This window comes from Clinocottus analis, unplaced genomic scaffold (genome assembly GCF_023055335.1).
Source record: "Clinocottus analis isolate CAN_PGR_092001 unplaced genomic scaffold, fCliAna1.0.p SCAF_13, whole genome shotgun sequence".
Taxonomy (NCBI): domain Eukaryota; kingdom Metazoa; phylum Chordata; class Actinopteri; order Perciformes; family Cottidae; genus Clinocottus; species Clinocottus analis.
Window position 1 is genome coordinate 15047501 of NW_027175854.1, and position 22467 is coordinate 15069967.

The following is a 22467-nucleotide window of genomic DNA, read 5'->3' on the forward strand; positions in this document are numbered from 1 at the left end:
TGCTGCTGCTCCTCCTGCTGCTGCTGCTGCTGCTCCTCCTGCTGCTGCTGCTGCTCCTCCTGCTGCTGCTGCTCCTCCTGCTGCTCCTCCTGCTCCTCCTGCTGCTGCTGCTGCTCCTCCTCCTGCTCCTGCTGCTGCTGCTGCTGCTGCTGCTGCTGCTGCTTCGACGGCACTGAGGCGGAAACGGGAGAGAAGTGTTGACAAAAATAAACACGGCGCACTCACTGTGAACAGCCTGCAGAACAAAAAGCAAGAAAGCTGACTTACTGCAGAGACTTTGAGTCGCTCTTGCACTGGACGTTGACGCATCCTGGAATTGTGAAGGGAGAAAAATGAGACATTTTAAGATCTTCTTGACGATTATACAACCCCCCTCTCTCTCCTCCCCCTACCTTAGTCCAGTTGTTGTCAAAATGAATGGTGACTATGACAGACGACTGTCTTACCGTTGGGTTGGCGGTAAATCCATTGAAAGATGATGATGATGATGATGATGAGACTAGTGCATATTTTATGTCTGAAAATGTCGTTAAAAAAGGGGGGAAAACTGCCTTTGCAATAGTTGCCTTCATCAGTGCTTCGGTGCACCTGTGTTGATGGGACTAAACAGCAGGTGTACTCAACCTTCATGCAATAATACAAGCCTAAAAGCACAACACCACACATGTGATGCTCACAAGATGCCAACACTGAATCATATCTTACCAGAGGAGACCTGTCAGGAACTTGTGTCACGCGGCCCAGAGAGGACCCGGCATCTTCTGGAGAGGAGTGTTGGTTTCTAGATTGTTCAACAGCGCCCTCTGGTGCGTCTGGGATGTCGGGTCGGAGTTCAGCAGCCACGCCTTGTGGGCCGGTGCCAACGCCTGTGGAAAAAGAAGACCCATTAGTGGTCAACACAAGCACCGTCGGGTCATGGGTGGCAGTGATTCTCTGAGGTACGGGCGTCAAACCTGTTTCTGCCTGTTTCGCATTCTGAACTTGTCGGGGTTGTGGAGGTCGGCAGCCGCGAACCAGTCGGGGTTTGGGCTTAACGAGCCGGCCTCTACGAGCCTGTGGAGCTTTTCTTGAAGGAGACTCGATTGGTTCTGACGGATGAACATCACTGCTTTAAGTGGGGAAAAACACACCGTCACAAGAAAAAATAATAGTTCATTTAAAACACTGGACTGTAAATGAGACGAGACCACAGTATTTACATTGTATCTTTTCAGGGCGCTACGTTAGTGCCTTACCTCTGGGCAGCCGTTTGATCCGTGTCAGAACATTGTTGGTTGGCATCTGGATTTGGCGGCGCCGCATCACACTCGGCCTTTGCAGGCGGTTGTCGGGCGCTTTCTACTGAGCCGGCTGTGGACTGTGTGCTGGTAGGGAGAATCGATTCGGAGGACTTGACATCCGACACCGCAATCGGACCGTCTGCCGGCCGGGTATCTGACTCTGTAGCTCCAACGGACACGTCTCGGTCGCGGTCCCTTTGGGCGGCGGGTCCAGCCTCCACGCGATCATTATTGGCCGTTTTGTCCCCTAGAGACGTCCCTTCTTCTTTCCTGCACATATTTTCAAAAACTATGTCTGTATACTGAGACCAATTCTCAGCACCCCAATACTCTGTTATGGTAAGGCTACTGGGGGAGGAGTTCTCAGCTTGCGACGCCTCCGACACGGTAGAGACCGACTTCGTAGGGCTAAAAGGATCAGAACGCGGTGAACCAAGTGTTGATGTCAAGACTGGTTTGGAGCTTGAAGGGGTGTCCATGTGGCCCTGTTCTGGGGGCTTACTAATGTCATTTGCCTGCAGCTTGGCGCGTGTAGTTCTAGGCGACGATCCTAAGGTGGGTTTGATCCTGGCAAAGCGTTGCTTTCTCTGAGGAGCATTCTGTTCTGAGCCGACGTCTGTCTTTTGCGCCTCACATGAAGACATTTCCTCTGTAGTTTCATGCATCGAGCGCAATTCCCCGGACGGCTCCGACGCCGAAGCGTCGCCAGTACTTTTAATTTGGCACGTTTCTTCAGGAGGGGCGGCGCTGCAGGTCGGCCGTGCTTCCGCCGCGGCTCTGGCGTCATCGGTGGATTCGGACCTTGAAGTCTGGCTGCGGGGCGTCTTCTCGCGCTGCAGGGGAGCGGCCGAGTCCTTTGCGGTCGGAGGTTTAGACCTTGCGGTTCTCGACGTCTGCTGCATGTTGGGTTTGGGTTTGACTTTTTGCAATCGACGTCTGGGAGACTGGAAAATGGACACGACGTCTTTCTCCTCTTTCGCACCGACGGGTGGCTCCTCTGCAGGTGCGACAGGATGGTCGCCGCTCTCCATGTTTCGTCCTAGAGATTCTGTGGCGACCGAGTCAGAGGTCGACTCTGGATCATTACAGCTCCTCTCAGCTGCCCCTAAGGACTCCAACGTGAGCATTGTGTCTCTTGTGGTCGGTTCCCTCCTGGGTGTAGACTGGGCTTCGGGAATATTCTGCTTCGGCATACTCTGATGTGATGTTGCTGCATCCGATTCTGACCAACCAACAACTCCAACATCGGCCTTTTCCTTCTCAGTCGTAGACGGCTCTTCTGTGGGTGCGGGAGTCCACCGCAAATTCACAAATGGTGTCAAATCGGAAGCAAGATCAGGACCACAACTTGTTTTTGTAGGGGATTCAGTGTGAGTCGGCTCCAGCGATCCATGAGAGAACAATAGCATAGGTTGAACCTGGGCAGTCGTTTCTTCATGGATTTGGGGGTTTGGTGAAGTCAGCTGGGAGTCTTTCTCCGCGGCATCTTTTGTGGTTTGAGGTTGACAACGTAGAGTCCTTGGCGCCTGTGCCAAGTTGAGTTTGGGTTTGATTTTCTGGAATCGACTCTTCCTGACCGGTTGAGTAGACTCCACTTTGCTCTCTTCCTTCTGATTGACAGGTAAGTCCTCTACAGGTGCAACAACATGGCCGCCGCTCTCTTGGGCCGGGGCCGAGTGCATGTTCGACCCTCGGGGTTCTGTGACCGCCGTGTCAGATGTCACCGGATTATCACAGCTCCTCTCAGCCGTCGGTGCTTCCTCTGTCGGCCCAGACGTTGACCTTGAGTCCCTGCAGTCCACACCGGGTTCCAATCGGGCTTCAGAAAAGCAGCGACCCTGGTTTTCTGAAGCACTCTGATCCGATGTTACGGCATCCGTTTGCACTTTACCAGCGGACCTCTTCTGACTGCCAGACGGCTCTTCTGCATGCTTGACTTCAATGGAAGAAATGTCCTCTTTTAGCATGTTTTTGTCCACTATCACGGGGCTTTCCTCTGCAGGCGATAGCGTCTCTGTGGTTCGAGCGAGGTCAGGAGCAACGACGCGGCTCTTCTCTGCTCTTCTTCCCGTTGACGTCCCCGGCAGGAGCTTGGACTGAGCGGTCCTCGAGGCCGGGCCGAGGTTAGGTTTTGGCTTCACCTTTAATGAGCGTCCTATCCTGGTCTGTGGAGGATTCATCGTTGAGCTCTCCGGACTTTGCAATGGAGGGTCCGTCTCAAGATCAGTCCTCCGAACAATGGGTTCAATAACGGAGACGTCATTGTTGTCTGTTGTGCTGTTCGGTGGCTCCACAACGGGAACAGCTACTGATGTTTCTGTTGCTCCACGATCAGAAGAAGGTGCTGCATCTGTCTCCTCAAGGACAGCCGGCTTTGCCGTAATCTCTTCTTTCAGGTGTTGGCTGGTTTCATTCACGTCGGCTGATGCAATTAAACACAATGCACAATTTTAAATTCACTGTGGTTTGAATTAAAAAGGGATGCGATACTTTGGCCTCCGTGTCTCTCACCTTCTGTATGATCCGACGGGGAGAGGTGAGCCATGTTGCCGATGGTCAGCAAGGTTTGAGCAGCCTCGTTGTAGCTCTCGTCCTCAGATACTAGAACAAAAAGACCACAAAAAAGAGACCGTATAGACGATATAAATATACATGTATGGCACTGGGAGCTTTTCAGATTATTTCTTCAACCTACCTTCTGTGGGGTCGGCAGAAAGGAAGTCTATAACATCCTGTAAGGGAAACACATATATTGTAAAACACATTAAAAAAATTTCAGCTATGAGCCAGACTAGTTCCGTCTATGGAAAACTTGTATTTCAGAAGCCCCAGTAACACTTATTTTGTACGTACCAAAAAGGTTGCTTTGAGCTCAAGCATGCATCATCATTTTAACTTTTTGTCCTTTAAAGGCGTGCAAAAACTATCCTTAGCCGAGTCACAATACAAATCGTGTGTCGTCTGCATACAACAGGTTATGAAAAAAAATATATTTTGTATATCTGTGATCCAACCGCAGACCAATGCATGCACTAACACTTAAACGAGGGAGACTCTTAAAGGAATCCATCGGGCACTGGATCAATGTTGCAGAGGATAGATCACATCAGAGCTTAGAGAATACATATATAAAATAATAATAATACTATTACATTGAATCGGTGTAACTGGGGTTAATGATTTACGTTCCCTTGTGCCATATTTTACATTTTACACTTACAACAAGCAGGTCCAACTGATGTTCACAGGACTCAGCTGTGCCCGTCTCATTTTGGGAGATGCCCAACACATCAGGGATGTGGGCCAAGATATCAAGCTACGTATGGGATGAGGAGGGGGAAGTCAGAGTGGAGGGTTTGAATTATGGGATGGAAAACCATGCACAAAGAAACACTAATGCAAAAAAAATTTAAAAAATGCAGGTTATACGAAATATATATATTAAAAAAAAGGAAAAAATGACCAGATGGTGTGCGTCTGCAAGACACGATGGGAAACAGTTCCTCGTACCTCCTCCATGCTCTCTTCCACTTCTGGAATCACGGGCCGAGGGGAGCGCAGGCTGGCGGGCACGAAGACGGGCGCCGTGCCGTCCTCGCCGGAGCCCCACGCAGGGCACTCTTCCTCCTCCACATCATCGCCGCCGCCGCCGTCTTCTTCTTCTTCTCCTCCTCCTCCTCCTTCTCCTCCTCCTCCTCCTCGCTGCTTTTCATCCTCCTCCTCATCGCTGTATTCGGACTGAGAAGCCCTGAGGGTGACCAGTTTGGGTTTTTTGGACTCTTGGGACGACTGCAGCTTGGACGGTCTTCCCCTCTTGGCCCTGCTTTTGGGTTTAGGCCGAGCGGCGGAGCCTTCGGGGGAGGCAGGGCGAGTCGCTCCAGACGAGGTGGCTTCTTTGGCCAGGTAGTTTAAGAGCTGCACGGGTTTTGGCACTCTCCCAGACCTATGAACAGGGTTCATACGCATGTTGACCAATGGTTTCTTTTCCATGACTTTAAACCAGATTTCCATCACTTTAAATCAAATGTTCATAAGCAAACATTGTGTAAAATCTGTGTGTTAACAGTAAAAAGTGATAAAAATGTAGTATTTGAACTAACAATGAGGATTTAAAGCATACAGTATACCTTAAATGACACAAATGAATGAGAGACAATAGTTTGAATAAAAGAATAAACATTCATATGGACGCCTGTATGTATGCTGCTTATATTTTGAGCCTCTTTCTTTTAAAAGCATGTTAATTATTTCAAACTCAGCGAAAATTAACGTTAGCAGTTAAAAAAGAAAAATAGTACCTGGTCGGCCTCTGAGGCCGGATGACTGCGTCCTCTTCTTCAGAGTCATCTGTGGGCGACTTCTTCCCCTCAGCTTGACTTAAAGGCGAGGAAGCGTCTTTATTGACCTGAAACGTTTGCATAACTTATTGACCTGAAACGTTTGCATAACTTATCCTTAAGCACTCTTTCAGAAACATCCGATGACCCCTCCATCTCTAATAAAGATAGTTAGCAACCTGGTCTTCGTCATCTTCGTCAGCTACACTCGGGTCCTCTTCATCCGACGCGGTGGCAGCAGTCTTCGTGGAGGTCGGCGGGGGCTTTGACACAGCTGGTTTCGGGGCTCTGCCTCGTGAGAGTTTAGCCGGTTTGATTTTGGCCGGCTTGATTTTGGCGCCCGTGGCTTCCTCCACGCTCTCAGTCTCCTCGCACCTGAATTATCAGCACAAAATACGGAAGTTTTATTGTCAGACAACGACGACGCAAAAAATTAACGTTTTATAAAGATGTTAAAAGTGTAAATCACATGTCTGACGTCGGACGGTCTTCGGGAAGTGCCGCCTCGGCGTCTCCAGGTACGCAGGCCTCATCTGAGTGTGTGAAAGCAACACAATCACACACTACTCTCCCTGCGATCATCATATGCAATCACTCTCTAGAAAATACTACTCTGATAAATCCAACCTTCATGGAGAAGTGTTTAATAAATCAACCGAATACCTCGCTCGTTGCTGTTTTCAGCCGCCTTGTTCTTCTTGTCGTCGGGTCCCTCGTCTTTTCTGCTCTTTCTTTTGCGTTTCTTCTTGGGCTTAGCGCCGTCGGCTCCTCCTTCACTACGGACCTCCTCGTTCTCTTTCTCTCCCTCCTCCATCAAATCCGCAATTTCATCCTCCCCTTTCTCATCTTCCTCCTCCTCCTCGTCCTCGTCCTCCTCCTCCTCCTCCTCCTCCTCAGCAGAAGCAGCGCTCGGCTTCCGCGACGCTTTTTTGCCTGCGGGAGGAATTGAAAGCACACGAGGACGGTTGAAGTGAGAGGAAACTGAAGGAGAGCGAGTTAAACCTGCACCCGTGGAATAACACGTCATGAGTGTTACGCGAGGGGAGCGTGTGGTTAGTTACCCCTTGGCTTCCTCGCGGTCTTCTTCGGGGAGTTCTTCGCGGTGAGTGACTTGAGTTTCTTCCTGGTTTTATGAACTTCCAGGATCTTCTCCAGCAACTTTGTAAAATATTCTATGTCCAGCTTGCGGCGCTCTCCTAGAATAATAATTAACGATAATGTTGACTCAAAGTCTGGACAGAGATTGCACAAAGTATTAATATTATACCAAACTTAGCTTTATTGTCCGACTGAATACTTACGAAAAGCTTTGTCAACCCTCCAGGAATTCTCACGCTCTTCTTTTTTAAATTTGTTCTGAAAGTTAAAAAATGAACACAGACAATTATTTCACTGTGAATTTAGTGAAGCATGGCGCTGCTCCTTTATGTCATATTCGAAAGACACATGCATATGGATGGGTCATTCTTTCTTTAATCTTTTCAAATTGGATGAAATGCTTGTATAACAGTGTGTTTATTACGCAAGTTTTGTTTGTCAAACAACTTTTCAAAGTGGATCTTAAACAGTTTTCATCAACATCAACAGCTAAAAAACGTCAGCCGGCGCAACCACATATTTGAAATATTGTGTATATATATATATATATATATATATATATATATATATATATATATATATATATATACATACATACATACATACATACATACATATATATATATATATATATATATATATATATATATATATATATATATATATATATATATATATACATACATATATATATATATATTTTACAGGGTTTATACACATTCTGACTAATGATTCCCATGACTTTTCTACCAAACTTTCATGACTTTTCACCAAATTTCCATAAGCAAACAGGACTTTAACTACACCTTTGGGGATTTTGAAGGACTTTTCCAGGTTTTCAATGACTGTAAGAACCCTGTCATTATAACTGAAATCTTTGACAAGTATTTCTTAGAGTGTCTATGTGTTTTCTTGTATTATATTATAAATTAAGATTATTGCATTCTGTTGGCCAGGATTGTGGATTCTTCAACAGAAAAATAATGACACAAATGTACAAATTAAGTACATAGTTACATATAGTTATCAACCATTTTAAAACCACATGTACGTCTTCAACACTGACCTTTATCTCTGATCGAGTTCGGAGAGGAAACAGTTGACAGATCATGGAGAAGTCGGTGCCCACCATGCTGATCGCCAGGAAGAACATGTCTGTCTCTGGCAGGGAAACAGCAAACAACCACGACATTCAAAACATAAGGCATCAGAGCTAAAATATGTGCTATAAAGACATCCTAATTAAATCATCTATGTCTATTATCCACATCGGTTGAACCTTCCATGGACCAGGGTTTCGTGTAGGTCCCTTTCCTGAAGCTCGAGTACGTTGTCGTGGATCCACGCTCAAATATGGGGTCTCGACCGTCCGCTGGGTTTGGACCTTTGGCTCGCAGGACTTCCACCGTCAAGCTAAAAAAAGAGAGTTTGAGAAGTCATGATTTACACACAGAGGTTCCAGCGTCTCCAATAGAAGACAATCACGTAGCAACGTTTATATTTAGAGGAAAAAGCACATCTATAGATGTTTTGTAGACGTTAGTCGGATCCTATGAAGTAGATTAACATGACAGCATTCATTTAACCTCTCGAAGTCCACTGACCTCTCTTCATCAATAATCAGCGTGCCATCCTCGGCCACCTTGACCCGAGGAACCAACGTGCCGTCCTCTTCGTCTTCATCCTCGTCTTCCTCCCCCGGCCCCTCCTCCTCCTCCTCCACCTCCCTTGGGCTGCCTATCTTAGGGAGGACCGCCGGTTCCTTTACGTTCTCCAGTGACCTGCAGACGATTGCATCCAAAAACATCCGGCAGAAGGAATTAATTATGCACAATTATGAAGTCCACAGATGAGGGAGGTATTGTATTAGTCACACTATTCAAATCATTCATTTAAAAACAAAAAGACATACTTTTTATATGAATAACTTGAATTTCCATCAAAGTGAAATGCTGTAGCTTTAAAATGTCTCTTTCAGTCATTTCAACTGATGTATTGAACCAACGCCGCAACATCACATTTATTCATTTTTTCCCCCATTTACGTGGACACGAATAAGGAAGATGTTTTTAAATTATGAAGGGGTGAGCTTACGCTTCTCCTGCCGGAGACGACGGGATCACCGTCTCGTTCTCTGGAGCCAGTTCTTCTAAACTCGATCTGGAAACAAAAAAAAAGACAATTAATGTCACATAAGATAAGAAAGCATCCATTAAAATAAGAGCGTAATATCCAATAAGAGCCAGAATAATCAATAGACAACATAATTTGTGGCGATAAGGATGGAAATCTCACGTCATGGGGTTAGACAGCGGCAGGTAACGGATGAGGTCCCTCATGGTCATTTTGGCCGGATCTAAAGTTAATTCCTGCACACGCGTGTTCCCTTTCTTGAGTTTCTGCAGCATGAAAAATAAACAACACTCCTTTAACGTAATAACTCAATATATATCTGGCAGTGTACCACAAAAATACTTAATATCACTTTAACTGGTGCAATATGAATACATTTTGGGAATTATTTTCTTTTTTATTGTCTTAATTACTGTTTATTTATTTTACTATGCGTCTCTTGTGTGCACTGCTGCTGTAATCCTGCAACTTTCCCACTGCGAGACGAATAAAGGATGATCTTATCTCTTATCTTATCTCAATACGTTGCTGAACCTAAAGAGTGCAGAGAACGAGAAGCGGCACACCTGTGAATAACCCGAGCTCACCTTCTCTTTGTGCCTCTCTTGTCTGAGCAAATCTCTGAGTTTTTGGGCCTTCGCGATCCTCTGCAAGTCCGACGGGTCGTTCAGGAGTCGGCTCAAGGAGAACGCCGGTGGCGAGATTGAAAGCCGGCTCTTAGACGATACGAGGGTCCTGGCTTTCTCTGATAGCTCGATGGCTTCTCTGTCCGGTATGATGAAAGGGGCTTTATCCGGGAGTCTGGAAGGAGCTCCTTTCACTCCTTTCTTTACGCTTTCTGACCTCTTGCCGATTTCTGACCCTTTGCCACTGTCTGCGAGTGGATTTGTTGCAGAGTTGGCCGAAGGTTCTGAACTGCCTGAAGACACGAGGGCCGCTTTAGGTTGCACTTTGGGTTGCTGCTTGCCATCTTCGGAAGAGCCCCGTCTCCTCGGGGACAGCAGTCGCTGAGGGGCGGCTGCGGTCCCGGTTTGGCTTGACGTAGTTGGCTTGGCAAGGTCGGAGACGTGGATTTCGACGGGGACTTCGAGGGGGACTTCGAGGGGGACTTCGAGGGGGACTTCGAGGGGGACTTCGAGGGGGACTTCGAGGGGGGTTTCAGAAGTTACCTTGCCAGGGGTTTTCTGCATCCGAGTGGCTGTGGAGGGGCGGCCTGGGGCCACTTTTGGCTTGATGGAAAATCGCTTCCTTCTTTGGACCGCTGCAGATGAGCTGGTAAAATCCACATTTTGCTCATTGCCATCCCTAAACAGTAGTAGGAAGAACAGTTATGCATGTATCACACGTAACACAAGGTAGTAATCGTGCTACTTAATGCTTGGCACTCACCCTGGGGCTGTAGGTTTTTCTGGTGAGGTCACAGCAGACTGGCTGTCCGTCACTGCAGCAGCAGCAGCAGCGCTGCTCTCTCCGTCGTCTTTGGGGGTCTCACAGGTCTCTGGAGTTGCCGGAGGGGCTTCCTGAGGTGTTTTACTCGGCGTGCCGACTTTGGGCCGAACGCTAAATCTCGGCCGACGAAACATATCGCCCTGAAAACACACAGGAAGGTGCATCAAGATGACAACTGTGAACCCGGACAACAAGCTCAAAGTGAAACACGAATTAGGACCTTTACTCTCTCTGAGATTGCGGACAAGAGGTGTTGTTGTTGTTGTTGTTGGAAAACAGCCTAGCTAACAGGTTTACATACAGCAGCTGACACACGGTAACAGGCTTGACTGCAGCAGTGAATAAAGAATGTGTCTTCAATTATAAATATAGGATAGAAAGCAAAAAAACACAAACGCAAACCAGCTCACAGAATGCAGTTTGGATTTAATTACGTCGGCTTAGTTTTCATAACATAATGCAAAGGGACAAACTAAATGATGTAATATTACACTCAAGTATCACTGCTCATTAAAGTCAAACGATTACATGACCTGAAGTACGGTCACAATCGACGCCTTGGTTGTATGACAGGAGGATTTTCAACACTTTTTTTTCTAGTTTTCACTTGGATAATGTTAAGTAACGGTGGCTTAACCGCAGACTCGTGTTTTGATTGAGTTTATTTGACAGTGACTACGTTAAGTGCTGCCAGGTAGCCAAGCTGGTACTGGATGCTGCAAAGCGACCATCACTTATAGCTGTAGCTCGAGCAAGAACAGCTTCTCTAGTAAAAACCGACCTGACGTTTGTGTTTTCACCTGGCAGCTAGTCACGTCGACATGGAAGAAGTCTCAAGCCTTGCCGTAAAGAAAGGAAATATAACGCAAAACCGAAAGGAGGGGAAAATGCGTCGATAATGGTCCGAACAAGTAAAAAAAAGTGCACGAACTGAGCTCCAACTCGCATGACAACACTAGTAATCACCACCGTCTTCCTGACTTGGACCGTCCTATTTGTTCATGTCGTGAATCCGAAATAAATAAATGTATCCTTTAATGACGTCTCCGTGTGTTTATTGATCTGTTGTCAACGTACCTGGTGGGGATAGTGTCGTCTGTTGGGAGAAATAAGCTTTCTTTCATCGACGACGGACGAGAAGTAGCGTTCTCCATGGACACACTAAGCCGCCATGTTTTTTCATGACGCGTTAATTTTTGTACGAAAAACAAGGGGGGTTGTGGGAAATGTAGTCAGATTGCTGTAAAACCGTGGATGAGGCAAGACCTCACATTCAAGCCATGTTTGTTTTACACACACACACACACACACACACACACACACACGTATATATTCATTCCTAGTGGCTTTTATTTTGAAGGTCATGATCAATCATTCGGTCACTTTAAACCCAAATTACTGACTTTTATTTTGAAGCTACATTTTTGAAAATGTTTTCCCACTTGATGTTAATATGAGACCTGGAATCAGATCATTGAGACTGATATATATATATATATATATATATATATATATATATATATATATATATATATATATATATATATATATATGTATGTATATATATATACATATATATATATACATATATATATATATATATATATATACATATATATATATACATACATATATATATATATATATATATATATATATACATATATATATATATACATATATATATATACATATATATATATATATATATATATATATATACATATATATATATACATATATATATATATATATATATATACATATATATATATATATATATACATATATATATATATACATATATATATATACATATATATATATATATATACATATATATATATATATATGTATGTATGTATGTATGTATGTATGTATATATATATATATATATATATATATATATATATACATACATACATACATACATACATATATATATATATATATATATATATATATATATATATACATACATACATACATACATATATATATATATATATATATATATATATATATATACATACATACATATATATATTATTCAAACATTTGAATAATGCAATAATCTTAAGTGTGAGATAACGATTCATATTGTGAAGTTACTTGTAGTTGTGACATTGGACATTAATTTTGCAACTAATTTCTATTTAAATGGGCATATAGGACACTGGTATGAGTTTTTGTTCTTGCCAGCAACTTAATTTATATACTTCGTAATAAAGTTTTTTGATAAAGTACTGGGTTTCTAGTTTTACATTGGTTGTATGACATGGAGTGTACCATCCTACTTGTAAGTTAAAAGTAGATATTTAATCAACCAAATGTTCGTTGTAAACCTCTTGATGCAATATTCTGTTAACGTCTACACAAAATAAAAGTCCCATGTTTATTGTTGTGTCACCTTGACATTTAAAAACCATGGAAATTTCTGGACAAAAGTTTTTAAATGATTTCAACAGCTTGAATTTCCCTTTATGGATCAATAAAGTAATTATCTATCTAAAACTATTGGTATGAGTTTGAGGTGACAAAACATACAATGAAATATATTATTTGAATGAACTGAAAATATAAACTGAATATATAGAATTAAATTGTCATGAATTAATAAAACACTTTTTAAACAAGACAAAAATATGCACGTCATTGACCCATACATACATGTATATTTATAGTTTATTGATATGGATCTCAGACAGTTTAACAGTCAAACCTCCAGGGTCTGAAGGCTGCAATGACTTGACACATCGCAGCGTTAAGATTTATTTATTTATTTATTTAACAGATAGCATCAGCAGTGAACCTTCTCTCTCACACACACCACATCTTTCTTCAGCAGATCAGGACATAACATTTACTTCTTAGATCAGTGGTCTTTACAAATAAGGAAACTACTGATTCAAAGGAAAAAAAAAGAGAAAAAAAAAAAACATCAAGCGGTGTAAAAAAGAAAAAAAAGGGTGGGTCAGGGACAAGAGTTAGAAAAGTTCATAATTTGGATTGTCTCGCGCACGTTGTAGCAGCTTGTCCCAAAGATGTTATTCAATGTGAAGATCTCATTTTTCAACTGCGAGGGCAGAGAGAAGACAACATGTGATAATAATAGTGTTTATCGTGTAAGGAATAATCAAACATGCACGCATACTTACTTATGCACAATGCTGTGGTCAAGCAAAGGGATTTCCAAAAGGATCCCCAAAAGCAGCAGACTGACCGATAGCTGCAGCCTGCTGGAAGGTTGATGGGTAAAAAACATCGAGTTAGAAATGACTTCTGGCATGCTGGATATGAATTTGCATCTGTATAGATCTCTGTACCACGGCTGCAGGCGGTGCTCCAAACAGACTGGACTCTGGGGCCCCGAAGGCGTTATCAAACATGTCCTGGTTGGGTCCCGGGGCCGGTGCAGAGTCGTTGGCTACGGGAAAAGAGAAGGCGGCATCGAGGAGGCCGGGGTTGAAGCCCGGAGCAGGCGCTGGTTTGGGAGAGGGGGGGAATCGGAACGGGCAGGTTAACAAAAAAAGAAAAAAAAGACAGAGGACACAACCGGCAAAAAGTCAGGTACACGTCAAGTGGGTTTTACCGTTGACGGTCGCCGACATTTGATTGATGTCAAAGTCGTCGTGATCCGCGGTATCCTGCACCAGCCCCACTTTGCTGTTAAAGTACTGATCGAAGGCCCCGGGCCCTTCGGGAGCCGAGTTGGACGCGAGCTCCCCTTTCCTCGCCGGGATGGCCGGAGGTTTGGCGATCTGAAAGTCCTTGAACATATCCTTCCCGGTCTTCTTCTCGCGATCTCCGAGGGGGTCTAGGGCCGTGAAGGCGCTGTTCTGGGGCACCTCCTTGACGGGCGGCCGGGGAGGCGGGCGCGACGGGCCGTGCGACGGGTCGCCGCCCCCCATCGCGGGGTACTGGCCCGGCTGGAAGGGATTGGTCGTGCCAGGTTGACCCCAAGTGGGCGCGCCTGGAGGAGGCTGCCCCCAGTTAAGGCGGGGCGGAGATAGGGGCGCGGAACTAAACTGAGTCGGCCCCTGTGCGCCCCAGACTGCCGGCGGCGGTAGGCCGCCAAAGGCAGACGGGTGTGGGTAGGCGGGCCCTGGAGCCACCACGCCCGGCATGGAGAACATTGAAGGTGGAGCCATGGAGGCGCCCCACATGCCTGCAGAGGGGACGCCGGTAGAAGCTGGAGGACCCAACTGAAGATTCCCTGAATATAAAGAAGAAAAAAGGAATATAAAAAGACAACATTATGCCAAAAAAGGCACAAAGTTCCTCTCCGGTGTCTTTATTACCCAGAGCAGCTATGGAGGAGGCAGTGGCGGTGGCAGGTGTACTGTTGAAAAAGTCGCTCGAGGAAGACGAGCCTTCGGAGTGAACCGGAGCAGAAAATAGCTCTGCTCCAAACAGGTCATTTGCTGTTGACTGTTCAAAGAAAATACAACATGAATATCATATAAACCACACACTTTACACATGACTCCTAAATGCTGCTGCATGACATTAACATTGACTGATATGCATGCGTTGCCACTTACCAGTGCTTTTTATCACTGAAGCGTGAACGTTAGAAAAATTGATTTAGAGCAGAGAAGATGGAGGAAAAAAAGGGTACAGTCCATTGTCAAAAGTGTCATTTATTCAAGCCAGTTAGAGAAGTGAGTGACCACCAGTGCATGCATGAAGACGCAGCGGATCCAACCCTTAAAATATACAGTTCTAAAATTACAGGCCTTGCATGGCATCGCGGCATATCCAAGACACCAGTGCAAAACACTCAACACGCTGAGGAAAGGGAGAGGTGAGCAACCCAAGGATTGCTCCAAGGGAAATATGCATTTAACCCCGCATGCAACTCTACAATGCTTCCATCAAGCTGTGGAGTTTCACCTTTGCGCTCCTCCGACCTCGTCCGGCCTTAGAGCTCTGCGGAGGCGGGCTTATGACAACTGAGTCCTTGCTATGAGCCACCGGGGCTTGAGGGTGATGCGTTACGCAGTTAGGGACGGGGCCGCTCGCCAGAGGAGAGTCGAAAAAGGGGTTTTTGGCCGACCCCGACTCGTTCCCGTCCATCATGGTGATCGTGCCGCCCTGCGTTATGGTGCCCCCTAGCGGCCACTGTCCGTTACTGAGAGCGAGGATCATGGTCTCACTGGATAAGTTGTTCATCTGCTCGCCGAGGTGGTCGGAGCCTCCGTTCAAGCCACCGCTAACAATTGTCTTACACGCGTTGTTGCCGACAGCGGCGGCGCCGTTTAGGCGATTGGCGGCGGCCGTTGACAGCCGCGAGTTATCGAGTTCCGACCAAGCGGGCGATTTGGAAAGGGGGTCGTCTCTGAAAGGGTCGCTGTCTGGGGTTGGAAAGTAGCCAAATGTGGAGGAAAAGGGATTCTCTGTCTGGGGAGATGCCCTGCGGTCAGGGGCACAGGAAGTTAGAAAGGAGTTTCCCTTTATGCAATTCTGATTGCTGTCGACTTCAGCGGAAAAGTCCAGCAAGAGAATATCATTAGAGACCTGGTTAACATGAGGGGGATGGTGGGAGAGAGAGAGAGAAAGAAATGATTTATGAGTCAGTTCTGCAGGAGATAAACACAAGTGTTAACAAAAAATGAATCACATGGTGTGAAAAGACAATTTAAAGCTGCTCTCTGTAGAATATTTACCTCAAAAATTAATAAAAATCACTGGCATATTAAATGTAAAAAAAAGCAAAGTCTAGAGTCCATATTCCAACAAATGAAGTTGGTGCTAAATTCTCCCCGGCCTTGGACAACAGCCAAGTATTCAAATGTGCCGAAATCAGCAAAAAAAAAAAAAAGCTTGTCAGCCGGAAACCCAGCGAGGGAACTACCGGGGTGAACCTGCAGGGGTCACTAAAGCCAAATACAATGAATGGATTCTACTTGGAGCAGCTTTAAAGGGTTTGACAACACAAAACACAAAGAGATTGGGGCAAACACACAAGTGCATGAAGTCAATTCTTCAAAAGATCTTTCTTTCTTAAATATTTATAAAAAAAAGCTGAAACTCACTACCAATTGGATTGGGACCATTTGAGAATTGAGTCCATGCATATGGAATGATCTGGGAGGTGCTGATGTTATTCAGTGGAGCCATCGTTTTATAAAATCAGATCTTAGAAACATGTCTGACAAGCGGCGGTACGTAGCAAACTAATAATATTACTCTGTGACCCCCCCTCTCCCATCAAATCACTACATAAAAGTCTTCCACAGCTCACTACGATTAGCAAGAAGCCTAAAAAAAAAAAAAAAAGAAAAAAAGAAAAGTACAACACCGTAAAAGCCCGGCTACCCTTCATGAACTCAGCGCAATGCCACCATGTTGCCCAGCTAGAGGGAACATTTTATGGCCGCACGCTTACATTTGGAGACTGGATGTCTGGAGGGGTCGACATGTCTCCAAAAAGGTCAAACTGCTCCACCGGCTGGATGTGAAATAAAGAGAAAACAGAAACGTACTGTATTTATCCAGCTACTATAAATCAGAGGAGAGTTGTTTAATGAGAAGGAAAGACGTACTTGAGCTGCTTTTACTCCACCATCCACGGCGCTGCCTCCATTCTGTAAAAGAAGCACAAGTGTGAGGGGGCGGAGTCACAGAAATGTTTTTTTTGGGGTGGGAGTGTAGGGGGGGGGGGGGGGAACACGAGCGCTTCCAAGTGCTTACCTCAACTACAGCACTGCCATTTTCCCCCTGCAAAACAAGAAGTGGACTGTTAATGACTGTACTTATTTTCTTAATTCAGTGAGGCACGAGTCGCATCACTTCAATGGAATGTCTCAGGACGTGATGCATTCATGGAACACAAGAGAGGCAGTGTTGAGGTGCAGAAAACGGTCACACCACGCCTCCCTCCGGATGACCACCAAATGCTTTTCTTTTTCGGGGAAGAAAATGTTCTCACAAAAAAAGTGAACCGCTTCTGGACTCCTTTACCTTCGGAGAGGCCTCGGACTCCTTCTTCCTTACGTTGAAGATGACCTGGAAGAGATCCTTCAGATCGATGACCAGCGGCTCCGCCTGCGAGCGGACAGAGAGAGGCGTCAACGGTTTGCCGCAGTTTTTTTGCGTGAGCTTGTGTGCCCGATTATTTACCTGTTGCGCCGTCTTGATGGCGAAGAACTGATGCTGGCCTTCGGCTCCGCACACGTATCCAAATGCCCGGTTGTCCGTCACGTCTCTGGCGATGAAGGAGATCTTACTCACCATGTGCTCCTGCTCAATCACCTGAGTTTTTAAAACAAAAAATGCTCCATTAGCGTTTTAAAAACCCTAATGTCAATCAGACGGCAATGGATTGAAACTGCGCGACTCTCACCCCCGATTTCTCATCGATGATCTTGATGCCCGACATGGAAATGTTGACCCAGATCCTCTGTTTGTGCTTTCCTTGGGACCGAGCGGCCACCGCCATGCCCTGGTGACCAAGTCACAAAACATGCAGTTCTGTCGCTCCCTCTTTTGGAAAGTAAAACACAACATGACTTGTGATTTAAAAAGCTAATAGCGTGCTGCGCTATTAGGAAGGAGTCCTAAAACCTGTAAATGAGTCATTTTGGCGGTCCTGGTTCCATCGTGTCGGGGTCAATGGGTTTTAATGGGGTGTAGTTCTTTCATAGTGCAATGTTGCGTCACAGATCTTAACTTCTGCAATAACCCCAAACTCAGCGGTATCCTTTCAGTTGGCTTTTTGTTAACGGGGGGAGAGGGGGTGTATCAGCGACGCCGACTTCTGGTCGGTCTACAAAAACATGTCCGTCCTACAGCGCCGCAGAGGTTCGTGCACAGCATCTGCTCTGCAGCGGACGCAGACATGCAGCCACCACACAGATCATACACCACCGTTCAGAAGTTTGGGGTCACTTTGAAATGTTATTTTTGATAGAAAAGCACTGTTTTTTTCAATGAAGCCAACATTAAATGAATCAGAAATACACTGTATACATTGTTAATGTAGTAAAAGACTATTCAAAGGTGGAAATGTCAGGTTTTCACTGAAATATCTACATAGGTGTATAAAGGCCCATTTCCAGCAGCTATCACTCCAGTGTTCTAACGGTACATTGTGTTTAGAAGACTAATGGATGATTAGAAAACTCTTGAAAACCTTTGTGCAGTGATGTTACACAGCTGAAAACTGTTCTGCTGGTGAGAGAAGCTCTAAAACTGGCCTTCCTTTGAGCCAGTTAAGTATCTGGAGCATTACATGTGTGGGTTCCATTATACTCTCAAAATGGACAGAAAAAGAGAACTTCCATGTGAAACTCGCCAGTCTGTTCTTGTTCTTAGAAGTGAAGGCTACTCCATGTGAGAACTTGCAAAGAAACTGAATTTGTCAGGGTGACCCCCAAACTTTTGAACGGTAGTGTACTTTAGCTGAAATCCCCTAAAATATAAAAAGGTAGCAGGGCCCGGTTCAAACGCTGTACCTTCAGTTTCATCATGGAGTCCTGTGACATCTTGTCTCCTCTGGGCTCCGGGACGTCATCGATGCCGATGAGCTTGGCCTTGTACCTCACGCCATCCCCTTGAAACCGGCCGAGCAGGTACTCGTCGGTCTTCTCCGGGGCTGTATAAAAAATTAAAAAAATTCAAGTAAACTAAAATTTCTACCACAACGAAATGGACGGTCTTGTTCGCAGCGCGACGGTCACCTTTCTTCTTCTCCTTCTTGAACGGGACCTTGGGTGTTGCCGTCAACGGGGAGGTGGGAGGCGTGCTGGCGGACGGGGACGCGACGCCGGGATCGGCGACGACGACGGGCACGCTGGTCGACACCTCTGCAGACATGGCGGCGGAGGAGCGAGCCTCACTGGCGAGCAGACAGTCGAGGGGGAGGAGGGGAGTGAAGCGGGCCGCAACGCCGGGTTCAGGGGCAGCGAGGTCAACCGAACAGATGACGCTCAACACCCACACATGCTCTTCTTCTTATTGTCTGGAGCAGAAAAAGTGAAGTGTGTGTGGAAAGAGACACAAAAAAGGAGAAGGTGATAAAAAGGTTAACACTCTTGGTGAAACTGCAAACTATGGAACAGTAAAAAAAAAAAAAAAAAAAAAAAAAGGGACACAATTAAAATACTTTGGTACTGCTTAGGAGGTTTTTGCACATCATAAACAATCAAAGATGTTAACAATACACAGTAAACATTTACCAGCTCAGCACCCTGGAGATTGAGAAGCATAGCAAGACACATGACCCATAAAACATCCCGGCCTCATGAGAACGAGGGCCAAGAAAACTTCATGTTAGAGCTGCTGGGTCAGCTGGTCACTGAATGAATGATGCAAAAAGATGAAGACTGTCCAAGCCAGCGTGGGGACGTACTGTACATACCTTTTGGGGCTGAAACCAGAAGCTACATGCCGAGTACTGCATACACACACACAGACGCATGACAGGACCAAAGGTTGAAAGTGGGCAAAGGTTGAGCAATTAGCCCGGGGTTAATGTTACGCTAGCTGCGCGCAGGACCTCGTGATGCCCAGCTCAGCAACAACCAAACGGAAATGGGAGTCGTTGGCGTGATCGTTCGCCCACAACCATGTCAAGCTGTCCTAAAAAAAAAAGGTGTAATCTTTGAAGGGGAAGAAGTCAAACGCAAATCGAGAGTGCCAAAAACATACAGATGGGTCCAGGAGGTGCCGTTTATGATGCGATCAATCAGGTAATCTGATTCATAAAAAGGAAACGAGAGGCATGCCGGATGAGATAAGAGACGCACACTTTGGGGTCATTGAGTGCCAACTGTTGCATCTGCCAAAAACAAATCCGCCCTCACAGACTGACAAGTATACAGAGGCTCTGTAAATCAAAACCTAATCCTAAAATAGCTGGATTTTTTTAATTTGTTTTAAATTGAGCAGGTGTTCCTTGTCCAAGAAAACATGAATGTGGCTGTTAAGTTTGAATGACGGTCGCCTCACACGGGAGCTTCTGCGAGCAGCTGTAAAACAATAAACACCTGTAGATGTCAAGGAAACCAGCAGCAGGCCACACTGAGGTCTCGTGCGTCCAGGTGACATTTAAATTCCTGCTACTGAGCAGACACGAACGCACACACGTGCGCGGAAATGTAGCACAAACAACACATACGCCCCTAAAGACTTGTTGATGCGATGGGTGGACGCGCTCCGTGTGATACATGACTGCGCATGCGCAGTAAACAGTGTCAGAGTCCCGCTAGCTGCAGAAAAGGCTAATAAAAAATTAATTAAATTTTTTAAAAAGGTGACATGACAGCAATTAAGTGTAGATTTGAGTTAAAGGATTCGAGATGAATTACTTAAACTACCAGATGAACGATGAAGAGAGCTGCTGCTTTTTTTAAATGTCTTTTTAACAGCGTCCACCGGTGTCACGACACACACAAGGTTTTTTTTTTCATATTCGTCAGCAGAATAACTGCAGTGCAAGGGCAGCAATGTCACAATCCTGGGCCGTCAGGAAACGTAAACTACTGCACATCTGGAGGAAATCAGGGAATGACTCAGCCTGGAAGTGAATGAGATGGTGAAATACCGCAGGCCCGCTGCACACAAAGGCCAGCAGGCTCTCCAACCAGGAGGAAAGTTACCTTGCGCTTAAACAAACTAGGATGCAAGACACACAGGCACGTGGAGAGGAAACAATAAAGCCCAATTAAAACAAAAACACTAATCAAATAGTGTCTTAATGTGGAAAAAGGAGAAGATGTTTAACAGCAAGCAGAGAGCTGTAACACAGAAGTGGTTCGCCGAGTTTGTTCTCCGGATAGTGGAGACAGGAAAGGCATTAAGACATGGAATGAAGCTTTTACCTCCCACGGTGATGCAGGAGAGAGGAGCGTTAGTGGAAAACAACTCCAGGTTTGTTTCAGTGTGTAGAGCTCAAAGCCCGCAGCTGCGTATTATTGCGTCGAGCAGCCAAAATACGCTAAACCTGGACCACCTGTGAACCCTTCCTCCTTAATTAACGCGCGGATGGAACATGTTACCTGTATGAAGGCGCGCAGTGAGCTGTTGATAACCCTCGCTGTCGAAAAACACGGATTTTTTTTTGTTGTGCGTGCGTGTGTTGGTTTCCCCCTCTCCGTGATGCCTCCGCGGCTCCAGCGAGAAGAAGGGAGGGAAAAAAAAGAAGAAAAACGAGTAAAAAAAAAAAAAAAAAAAAAAGCCCAAGCTCGCTCTGAAAAACGAGCAAAAGGAGTCAGATGTTTTCCGCTAAACGCCGCGGACAGAAAGGAGAGACGCTGCGGACTGCCCCGGTTAACCCTGCGCACGCTGACTGACACACGGAGCGCGCAGCTCGCGGCCGAGAGGGGGGGGGGGGGGGGGGGGGCGAGGGGGCGGGCTCTGCACGCGGAGGAGAGGACGCGACCGTCACGCGGCTTTAAGTAGTGCATGAAAATAAATTATGTAAAAAAAAATAATTGGAAAACGTTCAGGTGTCGTCATCATCAAGACAAAGTGGCGTCGTGTCTTACATTAAAATAAATTATTATTATTTAAAAAAAAAAAGATGTGTAGAAGAGATAAAAGTATGGAAGCGCATCACCGTCACTGTGATACAACAATTAAGATCCTGTAAATTACATTTATGAGATAGTATCTCATAAATGTGACATAACTGTCTCATAATTATGAAATACTAAGTCCAAATTATGAGATAGTTAAGTCATAATTATGAGATATTACAAAGAGAAAATCGCATGGAAGTCGTTTCTTCAATGATTTTTGTGGCGATGTCGGGCTTCCTTACATATTTGACACCCCAAATTTAAAGCAGCATTAATACAGATTTTTTTGAAAGAGTTTATCACATAAATTGTCAGCTCCGCGTTGTGGCTTCTTTTGGCTCGTTGTTTTGGTTTTTATTTTGGGCCTGTGCTCCTGTTCTGGCCAAGCAATAATTATGCCAATGCAGAGCATGGTGTTCAGTTTGTCCCTCCTGGGCTACTGTAGACACATGGAGGACGGCTCTGTGAAGAGTACTGGTCTGTATGCCAAAGTCTCCTAACAAGAATACAACCATCAGGTGATTGTACACCGAATAAAACGTTGTGGTGAGTGTTTTTGGTCCATTTCTGCCAACACAGCCCCCTAAATGTGCACTGTTGCTTTAAGAAGATGACACGCTAATGGTGTCTTATTAGCTCCTATAG

The 22467-nt window shown here is 45.4% G+C and overlaps 2 protein-coding genes across 4 annotated transcripts in view; both read right to left on the minus strand.

Annotated features, from left to right (window-relative positions):
- Nucleotides 1-11479, minus strand: part of zgc:162472 (uncharacterized protein LOC553495 homolog) — a 14059-nt gene extending 2580 nt beyond the window's left edge. The window contains exons 1-23 of the mRNA XM_068574233.1: nucleotides 11375-11479; nucleotides 10238-10437; nucleotides 9436-10153; nucleotides 9011-9114; nucleotides 8810-8875; nucleotides 8320-8496; nucleotides 7995-8128; nucleotides 7782-7876; nucleotides 6919-6973; nucleotides 6679-6813; nucleotides 6281-6550; nucleotides 6087-6150; nucleotides 5797-5992; nucleotides 5579-5685; nucleotides 4791-5223; nucleotides 4501-4596; nucleotides 3976-4012; nucleotides 3792-3881; nucleotides 1236-3702; nucleotides 954-1108; nucleotides 706-866; nucleotides 268-310; nucleotides 72-172 (exon numbers count right to left, since the gene is read on the minus strand). Of these exons, the coding sequence (XP_068430334.1) occupies nucleotides 72-172; nucleotides 268-310; nucleotides 706-866; nucleotides 954-1108; nucleotides 1236-3702; nucleotides 3792-3881; nucleotides 3976-4012; nucleotides 4501-4596; nucleotides 4791-5223; nucleotides 5579-5685; nucleotides 5797-5992; nucleotides 6087-6150; nucleotides 6281-6550; nucleotides 6679-6813; nucleotides 6919-6973; nucleotides 7782-7876; nucleotides 7995-8128; nucleotides 8320-8496; nucleotides 8810-8875; nucleotides 9011-9114; nucleotides 9436-10153; nucleotides 10238-10431 (5898 nt within the window). The 5' untranslated portion in view covers nucleotides 10432-10437; nucleotides 11375-11479. The remainder of the gene's footprint in view (nucleotides 1-71; nucleotides 173-267; nucleotides 311-705; nucleotides 867-953; nucleotides 1109-1235; nucleotides 3703-3791; nucleotides 3882-3975; nucleotides 4013-4500; nucleotides 4597-4790; nucleotides 5224-5578; nucleotides 5686-5796; nucleotides 5993-6086; nucleotides 6151-6280; nucleotides 6551-6678; nucleotides 6814-6918; nucleotides 6974-7781; nucleotides 7877-7994; nucleotides 8129-8319; nucleotides 8497-8809; nucleotides 8876-9010; nucleotides 9115-9435; nucleotides 10154-10237; nucleotides 10438-11374) is intronic.
- Nucleotides 11480-13061: 1582 nt separating this feature from the next.
- dab2 (DAB adaptor protein 2) lies at nucleotides 13062-21594 on the minus strand. 3 transcript variants are annotated; one of them, XM_068574614.1, is made up of 15 exons: nucleotides 21301-21594; nucleotides 18982-19262; nucleotides 18757-18896; nucleotides 17646-17744; nucleotides 17423-17554; nucleotides 17264-17347; nucleotides 16994-17020; nucleotides 16846-16887; nucleotides 16689-16751; nucleotides 15194-15817; nucleotides 14599-14728; nucleotides 13890-14513; nucleotides 13624-13781; nucleotides 13456-13533; nucleotides 13062-13373 (listed from the first exon to the last, which is right to left on the minus strand). In XM_068574614.1, exons 2-14 carry the CDS (start codon nucleotides 19115-19117, stop codon nucleotides 13474-13476), a joined length of 2319 nt encoding a protein of 772 aa, XP_068430715.1. In that variant the 5' UTR covers nucleotides 19118-19262; nucleotides 21301-21594; the 3' UTR covers nucleotides 13062-13373; nucleotides 13456-13473. The 3 variants fall into 3 exon arrangements, with proteins under 3 accessions (XP_068430715.1, XP_068430714.1, XP_068430716.1); XM_068574613.1 differs by having other exon boundaries at nucleotides 13456-13536; XM_068574615.1 differs by lacking the exon at nucleotides 15194-15817 and having other exon boundaries at nucleotides 13456-13536.
- Nucleotides 21595-22467: the final 873 nt, after the last annotated feature.